At 40.2% G+C, this 19,368-nt stretch overlaps 1 protein-coding gene across 2 annotated transcripts in view; it reads right to left on the minus strand.

Annotated features, from left to right (window-relative positions):
• Window positions 1-1,296: 1,296 nt before the first annotated feature.
• The window catches only part of dpysl2b (dihydropyrimidinase like 2b), a 41,636-nt gene continuing 23,564 nt past the window's right edge, over window positions 1,297-19,368 (minus strand). For both annotated transcript variants that reach the window (XM_031277459.2, XM_031277461.2), the window contains exons 6-14: window positions 18,706-18,786; window positions 18,413-18,481; window positions 16,123-16,243; window positions 15,075-15,231; window positions 14,789-14,930; window positions 14,222-14,392; window positions 8,887-9,066; window positions 8,403-8,574; window positions 1,297-4,931 (exon numbers count right to left, since the gene is read on the minus strand). In XM_031277459.2, the coding sequence (XP_031133319.1) occupies window positions 4,840-4,931; window positions 8,403-8,574; window positions 8,887-9,066; window positions 14,222-14,392; window positions 14,789-14,930; window positions 15,075-15,231; window positions 16,123-16,243; window positions 18,413-18,481; window positions 18,706-18,786 (1,185 nt within the window). In that variant the 3' untranslated portion in view covers window positions 1,297-4,839. The remainder of the gene's footprint in view (window positions 4,932-8,402; window positions 8,575-8,886; window positions 9,067-14,221; window positions 14,393-14,788; window positions 14,931-15,074; window positions 15,232-16,122; window positions 16,244-18,412; window positions 18,482-18,705; window positions 18,787-19,368) is intronic.

Below are 19,368 nucleotides of genomic sequence, written 5' to 3' on the forward strand. Positions count from 1 at the left end.
GGCTGTCAAACGATTAGTTTCTTTTAATTGCTATAGTTAATTGTGATTAATCGCATGTTTTATCACATGATTAAAAATCTATTATTTTGCATTTCAGAACTGTTTTTAAGTACATATTAATAATGGAAAGCAATTCTTACCAGTGTATCTTGATTGGGAATCAAATAAATGCAAAGAGTGTCACTTTATAAATTTGAACTTGATTTTAAGATTTGTATTTGTTTATTATTTATTTACTGTAAACAAAAGAAAAATGTTTGAATCTAGTCACACATTTGAATCTAGAGTCAATATAGTGTGCAGTAACTTCTAAATAATTTTGATGAAGCTTTAGGTGAAACTAAATATTTAACTAATATGCACATTCAAAATGCATCTCGAAACATTTAGATTTAACATTTAGATTCAACATTTAGATTTAGATTTAACATTTAAATTTAGATTTAACATTTAGATTTAACATTTAAATTTAGATTTAACATTTAGATTTAGATTTAGCATTTAGGTGTAACATTTAATATTTGGATTTAACTATTTAAAATATCTCTAAGTTGACAAATATTGTTGTAAATGTGCAAAAAAGTGACCCTTTAAACATTGTTTGAAGCTAAATGTGACAAAATGTTGCTGTTATTTTCAGTGTGAGCTGCTTTACAAACGGCACCCCATACAGCCAAGAGTAGAAAAAAACTGTTTAAACCGAATGTGTTCAGAACAGTTGGGAATCTGAACGTTTTAGCTCACAGGGATTTCTCTGGAATATGTTTTTTTAAGTACCGTTTATGTTTAGTTTTGCAAACTCCTATGTGCTACAGAGTTATCCTATCATTCTGCATCACAGCTGAGTTGACGATGGCAGTCAATAGAAAGTAGAGCGTCACTACTCTTCTACTGATTCAGTCAGTAAAAATGATGATTCCATACTGAGAGCTTGGTGTTAAAAGATGTGTTTGTACATATACAGAACTCCTCTAAACTCTACTACATGACATTTTCTTCAACAAGAAAGTGGTCCAAACCGGTTATCATGTAACTGGACCCTCCGAAACCTTTGCCAAATGTCCTTTCAGTCTTCTTTGATACCATCTAGGAAAACCAAAATTTTTTTTTGCTTTAGGCAGTTCACTACAAATCCGCTTGCAAGTGTTGTCATGCTTTTATGTTTTGTCTGTGTGCTGGTTTCCTTTTGTCTGTATTTCATGGCTTACACACACCATCTAACATAAAAAGCCCGGAACAAAAGAAACAGAGATTGTATTCCTTTTTTTTCCCTCATTTTTTTAATTCTTTGAAGTCCTTATTTTTTGTTGTTGTTTTTTTTACATCACCATCCGTGGGATTTGACACTTTATCCATAATGAGCAAGCATCCCAGAAACCCCACAGCCACCAAGACAAATACCATCACACAGTTTCACTTTCACAAGGGGGAAAGGCTTACAGAGGGGGGACGAGAGGGTTCAGGGGGGCAAGGAGGTGTTCAACAGCATCAACAACCTCAGAACGGAAGGAAGCTCCTCTCAGCCTGCAGCACGTTGCGTACATACATATCACTCATATATCATTAGCATAATATGGCAGAGAAAAAGCATCCAAGCTGACAAGAGCATTAAAGGAGTACAAGTGTGTGTTTTAGTGTGTGTACATCGAGGAGGCATGGGACACGGTGAGGATGCCAGCGTTGAAAGCTGTTTTTTGTCAATTCTTCAGGCATGGGTGCTGCATCACAGCAACGGCTGTTTGATGCATGTGTGTGAAAGTGTGTGTGTGTGTGTGTGTTTCTTCTATAGTCTGTTGTGTGCGGTCAACTCTAATAATTCTTTTTAAGCAGCAGGGGATTCTGGATTCCACGCAATTTAGCACAGGATTATGTAGAAATGGTGCAGAGCTGTTACAGAATAATTATAAAAGTGTGTGTGTGTGTGTGTGCCAATAGCACCAGGTCAGGACGGGTTGCTATTAGTAACCTCCAATCTGACAAGCGTTGCCATGACAAACAAAAAAGCAGAACCCTGTGAGGGTGGAGAGGTCTGTCGCCTCGGCAACAGCCAGAAACAACAAAAGAGCCAGAGAGGGAGGGAGGGGAAGAATGAAAGAAAGAGAGAGAGGGGAATGAAAGGAAGAGGCAGATAAAGACAAACTGAAAGGAAGGAGTGACATGGAAAATACTAAAATGCAAGGAGCAAACTGTCTCAAGAGAGCTACGCTTGCTGCCAATTAGTATTCGTGTTTAGGACTTCACCTCCCATCTCTTCTACCACATACTTTCCCACCTGATGTAACAGGAGGGAGTCATACAGTGTAGAGTGTGTCTATAAGAAGAGAGGGCTACAAGTATCAATGCAATGTTAATAAGGATGGATAAAAAAAGGAAAAGAGGCAACAGTAGGCCACTGTGAATGGAAGAAACACTCGTCAGACACACAGGGTCAAATTCCTCACTGCTTTGTGTGATGTGCGCAAGTTGCTGTGGAGATGGAGTTTCCATTTCCCATTCCTATCTTGTCTCATCTTTGAATGTTTCAGACACATTTCATTCCCCCTGCTTTTGGATTCTTTAAATACATATACCATTCAGAACGGTGACAGACTTCTACATGCTTCCAGTTAGACCAGAGGAGAGAAAGCCTGAAAAACTGGAGTTTGAAAGCACAAACACAAAAGGTGATGTAGTTTGTATGTATCTACATTATATGTATGTGTGAGGGAGTCAGGGGCCAGTTGAATGAGCTTAAATGTCACAGCTAACTAAAGCTAACGCTAGCTCTTATGTGCTGCTACAGCAACAAGTAGGTAGGTAGGTAGGTGTTAATATGAATGCAGGATGGTCTACATTAGACTAGTCTAAATAATTGAAGACCAGTCTAAAGCATAGACTAGTCTTACTCTACACTTATGTAACTGGTCCTTATGTCAGGGTGAACTTGTTGCTCCGTGTTGAGTCATGGGGAAGGAAAAGGCTGCAGAGAGACGACTGGTGGCCAAGACCTCGTTGACATAACAACTAACACAGGAAATCAGTTGCTTGGCTTAATGAAAACCAGATCATGCAACAAAAAAAAAAAAAGTATGAGTGCTCAGCACAGCCCGGAGCAATGTCACGTCAACAACATTAAGGAGCGCTGTACAGGAGCCTGCTGTGCGTGTCCCATCCATCACATCAACACTGCACACTAGTCAGAAATACATTAGCTCATTTCTACTTTCAAGCGTAAATCAATAGTGCTGAGCCCTTAGGCACCTAGTTACAGAATGACACTAAAAAGCAGTTTGACAAGTTTAAAAACTCTAAAACATTAGAACATTTTTAAGATAATCAAGCATTTTCCGTCTTTACAGGGGCTCTACCGGCAGAATAGGCCCTATGAAAGCGCAAAATCTGGCACCTTTGAAATCGGTTTATCCTGGCTATTTTACATCTTCCTCTTTTTTATCTTACATCCTTCACTTACCTCAATAAGAATAACAAAACAAGAACAAACCAAACTATCAGTACAACTTCTGTGGGTTCAGGCACGTAAAGAGTAGAAAAGAAAGAGGGATTTTGATGAGTATAAAACAGTCACGTTTGGAGGAGGAGAAACATTCTGTATGTAAATGCACTGGTTGTTGATGGGACGGTTATCAGTTAACAGCTGTCAATCGAAAACCTTTATGGACCTTTATGATTCACAGGAATGCAAACAAAACCGGAAAAATATGTAGCTGCAGAGTGAATGGCACCTTCCCCGCACCTCTACAAGTTCTCTAATAGGACGGCATTAAGAGACAATAAGGCAAGGAAAGGGTGAGTTTGAAGTGACAGTGAGTACAACTTTCTCTTTCCTCCCTAAATCTTTCCTTCAACTCTCCCACTTAACAATGGCCTATCGCTCAGAGATGAGGCATTACACTCTATTTACTACCTGCCAAAGCTCCTTCTGCTAAACAAGCTCTAAGGCAGCTGCCAAATATGGAATATGGTTTTCAACTTATGTGCCTTACCAAAGCCACAGGTGGGAAAGCATGAGACAAGTGCCAGTGCAGCCAGAGTCGATAACCCTAATAAAAGATTGTGGCGTTTAATTTTTCAAACCTTAAGGCCGTCCTCATGGCGAATAATCAATTGTATATTGATTACAGCAGTGTGTGACGGATGGCGATGCACTGGAAAGTGAAGCAGTTGAAATGCAACATAATACAAATCACAGAGAGCTTGAAAGAAGTATTCTATTCTTGTCAGCTGAATAAACTGTAACACGGTTCAATTTCAAGCAACCTACAAATTGGCCTTTTTAAGAAAAGCAAGAAAAGAAGGTAACAAATGGTTTTGTACCCATGCGCCATTTAAACTACTCCCCAAAATGAAAAGGAAGAATGGAAATGCAATAGACATCCTGCATGAAAATGTTCCTCTTCTCTTAACTGTTAATTCAATTTAGTCCCACTTGACCGCTCTATTAAAACAGCAAAACAAACATCAAAAAGGATACATAGCAGGGAGAAAGTACGGTATAAAAAAAAATAATGCAGTCAAAAGTGCTCAAATAAGGAGTGTTTTCATTTTTTTTTCATTTTTTTTTTTTTTTTTTTTTTTTTTTAATCATATGAGGCAGACCCTTTTTTTCTTTTCTTTTTTTTCTAACTGTGTCCTCTAGGATGGGGTTTTGGGGAGGAGGAGAGTGGGCAGGTGAAAGGCGGCGAAGGAGGAGGTGAAAGACGGAGGCTGATGGATGGCCCGGTCAGGTGCTGCGAAGGGTTTCGGCTCCCAGTGTCGTGACGTGGTTTCTCCATCCTTCAGCTCCTGTTTGCCGTCCGTCCTCCGATCTTTGTTTCCTCCCTGGCGGCCGAGGGCGGAGCTCTAACCCAGGCTGGTGATGTTGGCCCTGCCGCCTGGCGGCGCCACGATGCGCTGGGTGTTCCGGCGAGGAATGTTGTCGTCAACCTGAGCGCCTGTGAGATCAAAAGGAAAGTTTGCTTTTCAAGGTTGTGTTGATACTTGGGCTGAGTTCCAAGTCGCATACGTTTTCTTTTTACTCTCAGTATGTACTGCAGCTGCCCCTTACAAAGTATGTACTGTTGCATGCAGTATGCATACAATTGGGACATACTACTTCTTCATATCATTCAATTCTCAATGTATGTTCCAAATGTTTAACACTATTCATTATAAAAAAGTGGATATTGTTAATTTGTTCATACAATTGAACTATCATTGGACGACTACTACTACTACTACTACTACTAAAGCTGTATCGTTAAAAAATAATCAATACCGATACCGATACCAATACCGATACCGTGACTTTGATACCGGTTCCTAAACAATGCTTTTTTCAATACCAATTTTATAAAAGAAGAAATTACAACATTAGACATGACGGCACAAATCTTTTATTTATTTTTCAGCTCCTACTACGTGAGCCCCGTCTCTCTGTGTAACGTAGAGTTTTTCCTGCGTGGTCTCTACGGTGTGTAACGTTAGACAGCCAATCACAAGCATTATTAGATCTTGGTAGAAGCATGCTGCCTGCTTATTGGCTCACTGACGATGAGATTTACTCCTTAGGTATTGAAATTGGGTATTGAGTGACGAGGCATTTTTCGATACACTTATGAGGCGGTGCCTAAAATGTATTGAATTCGGTACCCAGCCCTACTTTTAGCTACCTGTTTAAACTTCTGTGTTCAGGTGTTATAGCTGATAAATTTTTTAATAATCATCAATTTCATTTTATTTTTATAAATGAATTAAGCTGCTCCACAATCTTTCCACGTACACCCTGGCAACAGTAGAAGTACCCCCAGGGGGAATCACTGGGATAGACAATGAACATGTTCCAATGACTTCTATCACCAGCAGCTCAGCTTTTACAGATTATTATTACACAAATACCCTAATATATCGTATACCCCGGTGAAGTGACAGAAAAGTATTAAAAAAATAGGTCAAGCCTATGTGAGATGGGGCATGCCTTGGCAGAGGTCTGCGCTCTCCGAGTGCCCTTGTAGTTACTCTTTGTATTAATAATAACTTTCCCAGAGCCTTAAAAAGCATTTTGTTTTGTGTTTGACCTAATCTCAATGTAGTGTCTTGTGACCACACGGGCAGGGAAAGAGACAGTAACACACATGGAGTATGCACTGGGTGAACAGCTTTCATCGGAAAGGTACTGGATGAATATATAAAATCCGTTGTTAAAAACTGTTTGACTTGTGAAGTCACATTGTTGACCACTTGCAAAGTTCACCTAAATTGAACTCTGATTGCATTTCATGTTCAAATGGATTGAATTTGGTGCAAAATTTCACTCAGAAATGCTGGTGTGGCCGAGCCCTTTGGGCACATTTCATGAATGCTGCGCTTTATGTATCTGCGTGCAACTCGAAGACATGCTGAATGGTGACCTTAGCTCAATTTATGGATGTCTATGGCATCGAGAAGCAGCACTACTCAAGCGTGAATGAGGTTTGGTATTCCCTCGTGTTTTTTACAAATACATAAATTGCAACCTGTAGTTTATCAGCCATGTATATCTATAGATGCGTAAAAGTGTATTTGTCTATTTTTGAGAGGACATGTTACGTGATTCCACAAATTATCCAATAATCAACGATAATAAAAAATCCCTGTTCAGCAGACGTTCACACTGCATGCAGAGAGATTAAATAGGCCTTATACCATGGTCTGGGTGAATACTCGATTCTGATTGGCTGCAGGGTGTCCATAAAAAAGTGATATAGGACACCTACTAAAGGAGTTCCGGTGAAACTGACTGTTTACCGTTTGAAATTAATAAATAAATGTGCTGGCTACATCAGCTGTATAGCAGAATTAATTTGTTGTTGTTGTTTGATTAATTGTTGGACTTTGGCGGACTCCGGGCTGCGCGTCGGACGGTTCACGCCTCGATGTCGTCCATTAATACCTGACAATGGACACCTCGTCGGGCATTAATCCTTACATATCTGAGGAGCAATTAACCATAGTCCTCATAAATCCACCGGAGTTTAGAATTCCAACACAAAGAAAGCGGAAGGTAACGGACATCGGTGAAAAGACATGCATCCGGCGGAATTTCCTGCGGCACCAGAGCAATCCCGGAAGTGGAACGTTGAGGATATAGACTACTACTCTTTTAATACTTGATTCTGAAAATACATTAAATTGATTCTCTGCCCTTTATACACATAATTAAATAATCCCATTGAGTAATTAATTAATAGCCTCCGCCGAAGTCCATTAATATCTGACAATGGACACCTCGAAGGGCATTAACCCGCTTATACCATGGTCACTTGCCAAATAACATATTTTTAAAACATTAGTTCATATTTTAATTAGTTTTACAATCAAAATCTAAAGTTTATCCAAACAATAACTCCGTTTCCCTGGTTACGCCTGACGGTTTGACTAATACCTGGAACAATCATTCCCATCCATCAGGTTCTTATGCAATGCAAACGTTGTAGACTCCCCCAGGAATTAGGAAGGACCTTAGATACGACTTGCCTCTCTTAGCAACCGGAGATATTTATATAGTCCGCTCAGCTGATAGAACCCTTCAGTTTAGCTACGAGCCAGAAAGCTAACGTTATGCTAGCAAGATCCAAAGTCAATAACATTGTGTACAGTTGGCAATCAGTAAAAATAATTTGACAGTATGTTGAACAACAAGACAAGCTAGCTTTCCAGCCATGTCATTGTCCCCAAAACAATACCATTATACCATCATACCATTGTTCAAACAGTACGCTGAATGTGAATGCAGCTAGGCTATGTAGGTTATCTTATTTTTTTCATGTAGGCTAGGCTAGCCATGGGCGTCATACATTTACGTTTTATAACCTGTAATTAAAACCCACAGGTAGAGGCATAGTTATTTGTTTTTTTATTACACAGAAAACAATTAATCAAACAACAACAACAAATTAATTCTGCTATACAGCTGATGTAGCCAGCGCATTTATTTATTAATTTCAAACGGTAAACAGTCAGTTTCATCGGAACTCCTTTAGTAGGTGTCCTATATCACTTTTTTACGGACACCCTGCAGCCAATCAGAATCGAGTATTCACCCAGACCATGGTATAACTGCAGGTAAATCCAGACAGCTAGCTAGACTATCTGTCCAATCTGAGTTTTCTGTTGCACGACTAAAACAACCTTTGAACGTACACATGTTCCACCAAAACAAGTTCCTCCCGGGGCTATTTCGCAGCGGCTACGTGCAGAGTTTAGTGCAGCCCATGACGATTGTGATTGGTTTAAAGAAATGCCAATAAACCAGAGCACGTATTTCTCCCATCCCGGAATGCTGTGTGGACTAGCCAGACCCTCCTCTGCTCCGCAGCATGTGGATGGTCTGGCAAAGCGAGACTAAAGAGTAGTAACAATGATTATGGACTAATGTCTTCACTGACCGGATAAGCTGAAACCAGACTGATGCAGGTTACGGACAGGCTGGTTGGGCTGCTTGGCAGGTGAGGTCTTGGCAGAGGAGGCAGGGGTCATGGTTTTCGGGGTGACTGACACCGACACCTCGCAGACCGGGCCGTCATACAGTCCTCTGGGTACACCCCTCAGCTCAGCCAGCTACATTTAAAAAAAGGAAACAGACACAATTGTCATGGCAGTGAAAACGAACAAGGAAATTTACCATCCCCTAAGAGGGAGGCAGGTTTTGAACACATCTGTAACACGTTGCGTCATTCCTCCAGCTTTCCACAAAACAATCAATCATTATATAAAAAGGGCTAGGTGTGTGGAGCCTTCCTAACAACAGCAACAACTTCACTAGATAAAGTTTGTACAAAGTTGACAAGTGGCTGTTTAATGTATTGCCGATATCAAATCAGCTAAAATGCTTAAAACAGAGATACTAGCAGACAAAAAGCGGTATTGTACCCTGCTGCGAGCTTTTATCCTCTTGTAGACGTAGTCCGGGAAAGGTTTGCGGGCCACGTAGCGTCCCGAGCCCTCAGTGGTGTGGAGGGTCCCTTCCTCCAGGACGATCTTGCCCTGGCTGATCACCACCAGAGGCCCGCCGCGCACCTCTGTGCCTTCAAAGATGTTGTACTCCACAGTCTGTAGAGGAGAGCAATGATATAAAAGTAATTGAGAAGGAAGGCTCAGTATGAATAGTATGTCAATAACGTTTCAAGTCCAACATCCAATACATACACAGACAAATACACGTAATTGTTAATATCATTTCATGATGAAAAGGTGAGTAAATTCACTTTACGTGTGTTTATTATTCATCTTAGGTAGAGCTGGGAGATATGGAGAAAATCAAATATCACAATATTTTTGGCCATCTACATCAATGTCGATATTCCGGCGAATAGTAGGGTTGACTATTGGTGCTTTTACAAAATATTTAGAGAGTTTTGATAAATAATCACCAATAACATGGATACAATGACAATGAAAGTGGGTAAAGGCTAATCATAAAACAGCTAGTAAGTCTAGTAAGTTCAGAATATGACCACTTTACTGTAATGTAGCCTTTAAAACGCTCAATGGTGTGTTTTGCCTCCAACGGCGCCTTCCAGGCAGCTAACCCTAACCTTAACCCTAAACATAACCATTGCCATGTTATGTTTTTTGGCAAAAAACACCAAAGACTCTTTAAAACCAGGAAAAAGCAACACTTGTGTCATATCAAGAGATTACGTTATCCAAAATTTAAGACAATATCTAGCCTCCTATATCGATGTCGATATAATATTGATATATTGCCCAGCCCTAATCTCAGGTACACATTTCTGTTTCGGATTGCCATCTCCACCTGTAAACTCACTCAAGTTTAGTGCCTTATTTATTTTATTTCAGGTTTATTTATCAGGGACAATGCACACGAATAATACATACAAGTAAAATGTGCCAGAACTAGCCTGCTATTTTAGATCCGCTGTCCCTGGACTGGTGGAAAGAGGTCACCCTAAAAACAGAGTGACCTCTCATCAATTAGTAATTATTTTAAGCTGCATTTACACTAAATCAGGCGCTGCGGCGATAAGCGCAGGACTGTGTGTGGATGTGACCCTTAAATGATGCATTTGTGTCTTCTATGATGCTAGCATTTAGCCATTCTGCTAGTATGCCGGGTCTTAAAGCATAACTCTCGCCAAAATGCAACCTAGGGTCTTTTTGTGAATGTACCCGAGTCAAACTTTCATTTAAAAGCATATTTAGGACGGAAGCGTCACTTTTAAGATTTACCGTATTATCGTTTTTCGGTCAAATGGCTTTTTGAATGGGAGTCCTAGGGGCACTTTTATGCTAGCCTCAAAATAGCTATTTTTAAAACACTAAGAAGGCTCGACACAACATGAAACTTAGCTCGAAGTATCGCCAGGGGCTCTACACATAAACGCAAGCATTGAGAACATTGTTTGTGTACACAGAGTTTACTAAAAAGAAAGGTTTTGAGCAACTCACGTTAGCAGTTGTTGTTTACGCTATCTGCCATTTTCCCAGTCCTAAATAGGCGATCTCCGAATGCGAATGAACGGACTCCATAGGAGGAAATGTCATTCTTATATGAGGCTCCTTTTTAACTACAAGGTCAATATTGTGTTTCACTAATGACAAAACAACGAATTATCCGTGCATTTATATGGAACTAAGCTTTTGGAGCTTTCCATCTTTACTCTCCTCCCTCAACTATTTTTGACTGGCTCGATAGACGGCGACCGGAAGAACAACAGCTACAGTGAGTTGCTCAAAACCTTTCTTTCTAGTGAACTCCCATTCAAAAGGCCATTTAACCGAAATACGAGAATACGGTAAATCTTAAAAAGGGACGCTTCCGTACTAAATATGCTTTTAAATGAAAGTTTGACTCGGGTACAGTCACAAAAAAGACCCTAGGTTGCATTTTGGCGAGAGTTATGCTTTAACAGCGATTGTCTGTCCGCATCAATAGATTCAAAAAACACATTTACTTTCAATAACTAACCAGGATGCAAGGCCTAATATTACGGTGCGTTTTACACTAGTGAACAAGGCCAAATTGAGTGACAACATGTGAAACATAACATTGTGTTTTGTCTGATCGCCGGTTACATGATTGGCCACCTTCGGACATGACATTGCGTTTCTTCAAAAGTTGATTCTCTTTTAGTTGAACTTTTCGTCGAAGGGCCCCTGCATTTTTTTCCTGGCATCCCCTGCGACCCCCACCGCTGCCTGAGCAAACTACCCACATTTAAATGAATGTAAGGACTGAACCTTTATTTGGTGTGATTGCAGCCTAAGTAAGTCAGTTTTGTGTTCAAACAAATGTCTCACATAGAGAAAATCTCATGTCAAGTGTGTTCACACATCACAATTCATGTAGCTTTCCTGATCGATGTTTTATAGTCACCGTGGATGGCAGCCCTGCTGGATAACAGCAGTGAGTTGGGAGAGGAGGACAACAGAACAGAACAAAAGAGCTCTCTTCTCACACAGACTGCCTAATTATGGTTTTAAAATTCCTTTTGTTATTGAAAGAAAGTTTATTCTCTTAGCTGGATTTTTGGGAGCATGCCAACATTTTTCTCATTCTACTCTATCGGTCCCAGTGGTGGGACTGATAGGGGAGAATGTTAATGCTTAATTGAGGCTTACGTAAACTCATTTGTGGATCCCTGTGGACATATGAATATCTCTGGATCTTACAGGCAAAATCTGTTGTCAAACTTGGTTGTAAGCTCTTATTATTTGTTGTTACAGATGTCCAGGAAACATGAGTATGCATCAGAGTTTGGATGTGTCCCATTCTACTGCACTTAGAGGCTGTAAATACTTAACTAAGTAGTTGCTTTGTTTATTGATTGATGCTTTTGTAAATGACTCACATTCTGGTTCTACTTTATCAATTTCTGCCTGATTTATATATTGGTGACACGGCTGTTTTAAGCATAGTAGCTGCCAGTTCCACCAAAAACCTCACAGATTTCAATCATTAGCTGGATTATTGTTAAAATGCATTTAAGTGAACCTAAAGTCTACATGAATACAACCAAATAGCCCTGGTTATCCTGAAAAAATAAATATGCAACCCATCCATATTTGAAGCTAATAAAATAGTTTGAGAATCAGATAAATGCAAGCAGCATTTTGGGTTGGAGTTTTCCACTCAGTTAATCATATAATTATGTTGCACTCGCTAGGCTTTTCTAGGACATGTCTGAAAGTGATTTTTAGTTTGTGTTTTTAGATTCAAGGCAGGTTGAAGTTCGACAGCGGTGATGTTTTTACTACAGCTGCTTGTACCTCAAACAACCAATGCAGATACATCAAATCCTCCCAGAAATACCTTTAAAAGTAGCAGAGACACAATCTTCTCCAGCTGATTTTCTACCATCATAAAGATAATCTAACCTCATGCTGTATCTGGGAATGCTGCTGCTTTAATTCACACATCTCACTCAGTCTTTCTCTGGAAACTTGCCAAAGCCATGTTGATAAACTTCCAGTTTGTGTTCACACATGATGCCAGCATGTAAAATTGCCAGAATGTTTATGGATTAAAGTGCACTTGTGAAAGGAGCTTAACTGATTTACCTCGCACAGAGTTGAAAGCGTTCCCTCTGGCTTCTAATGCTAATAAAAGAGAGCAAAGTTAATCGTTGGGGTGGAGGGGCAGTGATGTGGCAGAGAGGCCTCAGTTCTCAGGCCAGAGGAGGAAGAAGAAGAAGAAGAAAAAGAAGAAGCGGGATAGTCAGAGTGCTTTGGGTGTTTGGGTGTGTGTGGACGGGGCGCTGGAGGTTGATGTGTGACGGATTTGGAAGCTATATGATTGCTCTCTCCTAAAAGCTACTGGAGCTGAGGTCATGGCAATATGGTGGACTGTTAAAGCCTGAAATGAGATCACCAGTAGGCTGGGCTATCGTGTGACACACACACACACACACACACACATACATACATACATTCCAAATGAGCGGTTTCTCCCATGAACATTAGTCATTTTTCTGACCAAGCGGAATAAAAAGAAACCAAAGAACATGACGGGATTGAGCAAACAGAGTACAAGAACATATACAGCAATAGTCTCTGTCTCTCACACACACACACACACACACACACACACACACACACACACACACACACACACACACACACACACACACACACACACTGTGTCTCACTATCTTTGTGGGGACCCGTCATTGACATAATGCATTCCCTAGCCCCTTACCCTGAACTTAACCATCACAACTAAATGCCTAACCTTAACCCTTACCCTAACCATAACTTAATTCTAACCCTAATCCTAAAACCAAGTCTTAACCCTCAAACAGCCCTTTAAAGTTGTGGGGTCCAGCATTTTGGCCCCACAAAGCTGTCCGGACCCCACAAGTATACTGTATTCCCGGTTTTTGGACCCCACAAATGTAGTTAAACAAGAACACACACACACACACACACACACACACACACACACACACACACACACACACACAGCTAACAATCAGAAACGATGTGTTCCAGTTCTCTGCAGATTTTAAGGATGACATCACTCCCTTGATGCTGCGTGAGGCCCACACCCTGAACTGTTCAACAGTCAGATGGCCATACAACAAGAAGTGGACTAATAAACCAGTTGCTCTGGCTGTCATCAATTACATTAGCTGAATTATTATCATTAATCATTATCACATAGTAGCATATTTTTTTATTAATAAGATTTATACATAGATGTATATCATGTAAAATCACTTGCTTAAATCTAACTTAATTTGGAGTAATGTTACCTTCCATGTTTACACTATATGACAAAAGTATGTGGACACCCCTGTTCACAGACTTTTGTACCTTGTGATCTGGGGCTGTTATTGATGGTTTGGGTCCCTTCGTTTGACACACAATGATTTTTAGAAAATAGTGTGATTCAAACTTCGCGGCAGCTCACAGTTTGAGGAAGACCCTTTCCTGTTTTAACGTAAACAATGCCCCCGTGCACAAAGCCAGGTCCATAAAGACGTTTTTGTCTTTAATTAAGTCCTTTTTTGTAGATTTGCAGTTGATTTCTTAACTTTTTTCAAGAATCAGTTATTTCTGTCAAAAAAATGGTTTCTAATGGGGGGAAACGACACGCAGCATAGGGCCGCAGGTCTGACTCGAACCCGCAGCCGCTGCGTCAAGGAGCGCCTGCTCTACCAACTGAGCTACCTGGGCGCCCGCGAGGCCTAAGTCTTATCAAGATGTAAATATTATCAGTTATGAAGTTGAGTGAAGTTGGTACCGAGTTGTGGCTCTTGGCAGAGATAATCTTCGTGACGTCTGGGTCCCACAGTACCAGGTCGGCGTCTGAACCGACAGCGATGCGACCCTTGCGCGGGTACAGGTTGAAGATCTTGGCGGCATTGGTGCTGGTCACTGCCACAAACTGGTTTTCGTCCATCTTACCGGTCACCTGAAATGAATCAGAGCTAGGATTGAGAATAGTACAGGGGTCACTTTCCTACTTTAGTTTGGACTCACTTGTCCTGGATCTTCTCTGTGCCTTTCCTTTTCTCGTATGTTTAGTCAATCATTCTTGCTCAGTGTGAAATATTGTGTGTTTTACAGTTACAATAATTTGCTTAGTCTATGTGTGTTATGATGGATGTGCATTTTTCTGCGTGCATGGTTTTAGCTACATTTTTTTCCACCCTCTGCCTGTGTTCGGTTAGTGGTGCACGTGTCATGTCAAGTTTCTATACTCCTGTATAAACACTAGCATTTATTCAAAGCTAAATGCTAATGATGAAATGTATCAATATATCCCGTCCCTAGCTCACCTAACGCTTCATTTGATAAATACACATACCACACACTTGTCCCAGATGATAGACATCCTCTCCTCAGTACCGTTGACGCCTTCAGGAATCAAGCTGAAGTCATCTTTGCCCACAGCACGCTGGGAAGTGTTGAAGGGACAATGTGCACTTCCTGTCACCTGCAGGTCCCCACTATATAGATGGTCAAGGTGTAGAAAGAAGAAGAATAGAAAGAAGTGATGTTGTGTTCATTGAAGAGAAAATAAAGTTGTAATATTTTGGCATTGGGATATTTTTCACTGTACATCCAGTTTAAATGTCTGGATCATCTCTTACCAGGAGAGCAGGGAGTTGAGATAGTCTGGTGTGGTTGGGTCGGGGCTCAGAGCAGGGGAGGTGACATAGGCAGCTGCCTTGGCCCAGTTCTTGCTCCAATAGTGAGAACCATCTGTTCCCAGGCTTGCAGTGATTGGCTCTCCGTAGACCACAGTGCCTGAAAGTCCAATCACAATTATAACCCCAGATAACAACGTGGTTCCTTGTGGTTTGGGGCCGTTATTGATGTTTGGGTCCCTACGTTTCACATATAATGATTTTTAGAAAATAGTGTGATTTGAACTTTGCGGCAGTTTGCGAAAGACCCTTTCCTGTTTCAACATAAATAATGTCCCCGTGCACAAAGCCAGGTCCATAAAGACATTTTTGTCTGTAATTGAGTCCTTTTTTGTTCAATAACCAGTCATTTTCTAACCTATTTTCAAGAATCAGACAGTAGTTTCTAATGGTTAAATTGTGTCACATGTTTCAATAAATAAAGTTTTTAGGACTCAAAAATGATTTGACAAGATGGATATTTTTTCATTTGACATTAAGAGGCCGAACTCTTATTGAGATGTAAATATGATCAGTTATGAAGTTATGAGAGAAGTTGGTACCGAGTTGTGGCTCTTGGCAGAGATCATCTTTGTGACGTCTGTGCCTGAAAGTCCAATCCCAATTATAACACCAGATAACTACAGTACGCTGCTGGACTTTGTTTCATGCATTGTCATGTTGCGCATTGCAACGTTTCCTGTTTGTACATGCTTGTGTCTGTTTTACAGTCCGTTTTCTGTTAAACCTACTGCATGAATACACTTGATTGGAACTGAGCATATAAAGTAATGTTCAGTCATTAGGGGTTTTCTAATCCAAAACCTAAATAGAATTGTGGAAACCCACAATTGAAATATATATGTCTGTGTTAGTGGGGTAGACTGAGGTTTTGTTTCAAGTCTCATCTCTGTGGTTTCTAGTTTCGGAAAAGAGACATTTAAATGCTAACAAACTGTGGAGGAAATGTTGATTTAATTAGCGCAAGATGACATGTATATTAGAGACTCACCCTTCTTCCTGGCCTGGGCGATGACATCAGCAGCACTCTTGCTCATCACCTTGGTGACATAGAGAGGGCAGTTGGTCTGATTAGCCACAGTCACCGAGCGGTTTACAGCCTCCGCCTCCACCTGGAGAAGACAAGGGACGATAGAAAGTAAAGGGATGACATTAGTTTGACCCCCCTTATGCTTTTCTCAACACTGACCACCACATGTCCATCATGTTAATTATTTTCCTACTAATATTACCTACACAGCTCTTCATGTTCTATCAGTTGTATATACAAAATAAAATAAAAAAATAAACATCACTTCCAGATTTTATATGATCATAAGATTTAAAACTTTGGGGATGGAGTTTTGAGTGATGACATAGAAGCCAATAGTCTCTCAGACTTTTTATAGATACAATAAATTATACACAGATAAAATGAGAAGATAATCAAAAGACAATCAAAGCGAGATAAACAAAATCAACTTTATCACAGCCCTTGGGAAATACTCTTAATAGAGTAGATTTATACTGAAATGGAATAGTTAAATCATTTTGGACAGTACACTTGTTTTCTTTCTTGCCAAAAATCTAATGAGAAAATTAATACCACTCATCTATTAAATATGAAGCAACCAGCAGCTGGTTAGCTTAGCATGAAAAAGCCTTCCCCACATGTCATTTTACACTTACAAAAAACAAGATATAATGTGTTATTTAATGAGCTTTAGATTCCAGTCTTTGTACTAAGCTAAGCAGCTACAGACAGCTGCTTCATATTTACGATACAGACATGAGTGGTTTCAATCTTCTCATCTACACTCGGCAAGAAAGCGAAGGAGCATATTTCACAAAATGTCAAACTATTCCTTTTGATTCGTTGATGCTTTAATGTCCTTAAGATGTGTTTTCCATCCATAGCAACAAAAACAAGGTAAAACACTTGAGAGAACCTTTGCAGCTTGAGAAGTGAGATGGCAGGATTGGGATATTTTAATGACTAACAATAACAAAATGTTCCAAAAAGAGAGAACACTGTCCATTCTTCATCCCGTCTTCAATTTGATTATTTTGCCTTTTTTCTTCCTTTTTCTCCCTTTCTTTTTGCCTGAGGTTTTTGATAACCATTCCATAAATCACTAAATAATAACAGTTTGGATTAAAATCAAGATTTGATTCATGAGAAATCATTCAGTATTTAACCTCACTGTAACTTATTAGAAGCGTGTAAACACCATAGAGAATGGGGGTCATGTCCCCCTCCAATATATATGAAAAATGGAAATTTGTATCATCATCATCAACTTCCTCCAAAAGCTAAAAGAAATGTAATTTTCTAAATTATTTTTTGTCTGCCCCTGCCTTAGGAAATAGATAAGAGAAACAAAGGCATTTCATAAAAAGGAGAAAAACAGAGGTTTTAGCAATAAATACAGCTGCCATAAGTCATACTTCCAATTTCATTCTCTACTTTGTTCCCACATCTGGATGTTCATGAGTAAGAACAATGATTTATTTAGAGGATGTGCTCTTATCTGTATGCCTCTGGGGTTCCCACATGAAACATATGAAGGTGAATCTGAAGAGGATGTTTATGTATTTGCAAAGGCAACGAGACACCCACAGCTTCAACGGAAAACCAACAGTTGAAAGGGTTGGAGAAGTCTAATCCCCTAAGCACAAAAAGGACTTCTGCAAATACAACTCTGAGATGAACTCACAAGCTGGACCATCTTCCCAAAGGCAGTTTTTGATTTTGGGAAGCTGGTCCAGCTTTTTACCTAAAACCCAAACAGGTCAGTCAGTCACTGTCCACATAGTCTATATCCACGACGTTCCACTTCCGGGATTGCTCCGTTGCCACAGGAAATTCCAGATGTCCCTCTTTTTGGCCGAATGTCCGTTTCCTTCCGCTTTCTTTGTGTTGGAATTTTAAAGTCTGATTGATTTATGAGGACTATGGTTAACTGCTCCTCAGATCTCTGCAGGGTAAATCCAGACAGCTAGCTAGACTATCTGTCCGATCTGAGTTTTCTGTCGCACGACTAAAACAACTTTTGAACATGCACATGTTCCACCAAAACAAGTTCCTTCCCGAGGCTATTTTGCAGCGGCACCGGGGCTCCGTCCGGCACTTAGCACCGCCCAAGACAATTGTGATTAGTTTAAAGAAATGCCAGTAAACCAGAGCACGTTTTGCTCCTATTCCGGAATGCTGTGTGGACTAGCCAGACCCTCCTCTGCAGTGCTGTGGAGGAAGGTCTGGCAATGTGAGATTAGTGTCCACAGTGCTGAAACTGTCTTACCTCCTCAGGACGGCTCAACACGTGTCCCTCAGGACCAGTGATCCCCTGCTCCAGCATCCTGTGCTGCTCCTACACACAGACACACAGACACATACAGACACACACAAACACAGGAGATGTTGAGGAACAGCCCTGGCAGTGAATGTGTGGCGACGATCAGCGCCTTAAGACACTCAAAGCTTAGGGCTTCAATTTACCATTTGATGCCAATTCTAAAAAGGAAACATCCAGCAGAAAATCATGTCTCTATTTCTATCAGATTTCGGCTCTTCTACTGGAGTGAAATGTCGTACCTCAGCTATGATGTCTCCGTTCTCAGCGTGCACCTGGGCGATGGCTCCCAGATCGCGGATCACACTGAACACCTCATACACCTGCAGCAAAAAGGGAGACAGAGACAGGTATAATCTCTGTCTGTCAACACAAATCTTGAATTCTACTCTTTACTGTCCAGTATCGCACTAGACTAAAGAAAACTTTGGATATCTGACATGTTATGAATAAGTGACGTAAGAAAAAAAACAATTTTTTAAGTGTGCTTGTAGTCAGTGGGCACATGAGTATGGCCCTTGGCTATTTCATGAGAAAGCATGTAAGGTGGTTACTTGACGGTGATTGTTTTCTCCCATCTTTTTTTTCTTTGAAAAGAATATTTTTACCAACTCTTTTTCTGAAGGACAAATACAGAATATGTTGACTGTGTCTTCCTTTGGTGCTAAAGCTGTCTTTCATCTAAAAAGGTTAAAAAAAAACATAAATATCATGGGTAAAAAAAATCTGTTTTAATCCCAAGAATCCAGTTAAACAAGTTTTTTAACAGATTTAACAGATGTCTTTGTCAAGCAAAAATGCTGTCACATCACTACACTGATGAATTGTTAAAGCTTATCTTGTTTATCTGCATTTTAAAACCATCCACAGAATTAAACATTACTTTCATAACCATCTCTTGTACA

Source organism: Sander lucioperca, chromosome 14 (genome assembly GCF_008315115.2).
Source record: "Sander lucioperca isolate FBNREF2018 chromosome 14, SLUC_FBN_1.2, whole genome shotgun sequence".
In the NCBI taxonomy this organism is placed as follows: domain Eukaryota; kingdom Metazoa; phylum Chordata; class Actinopteri; order Perciformes; family Percidae; genus Sander; species Sander lucioperca.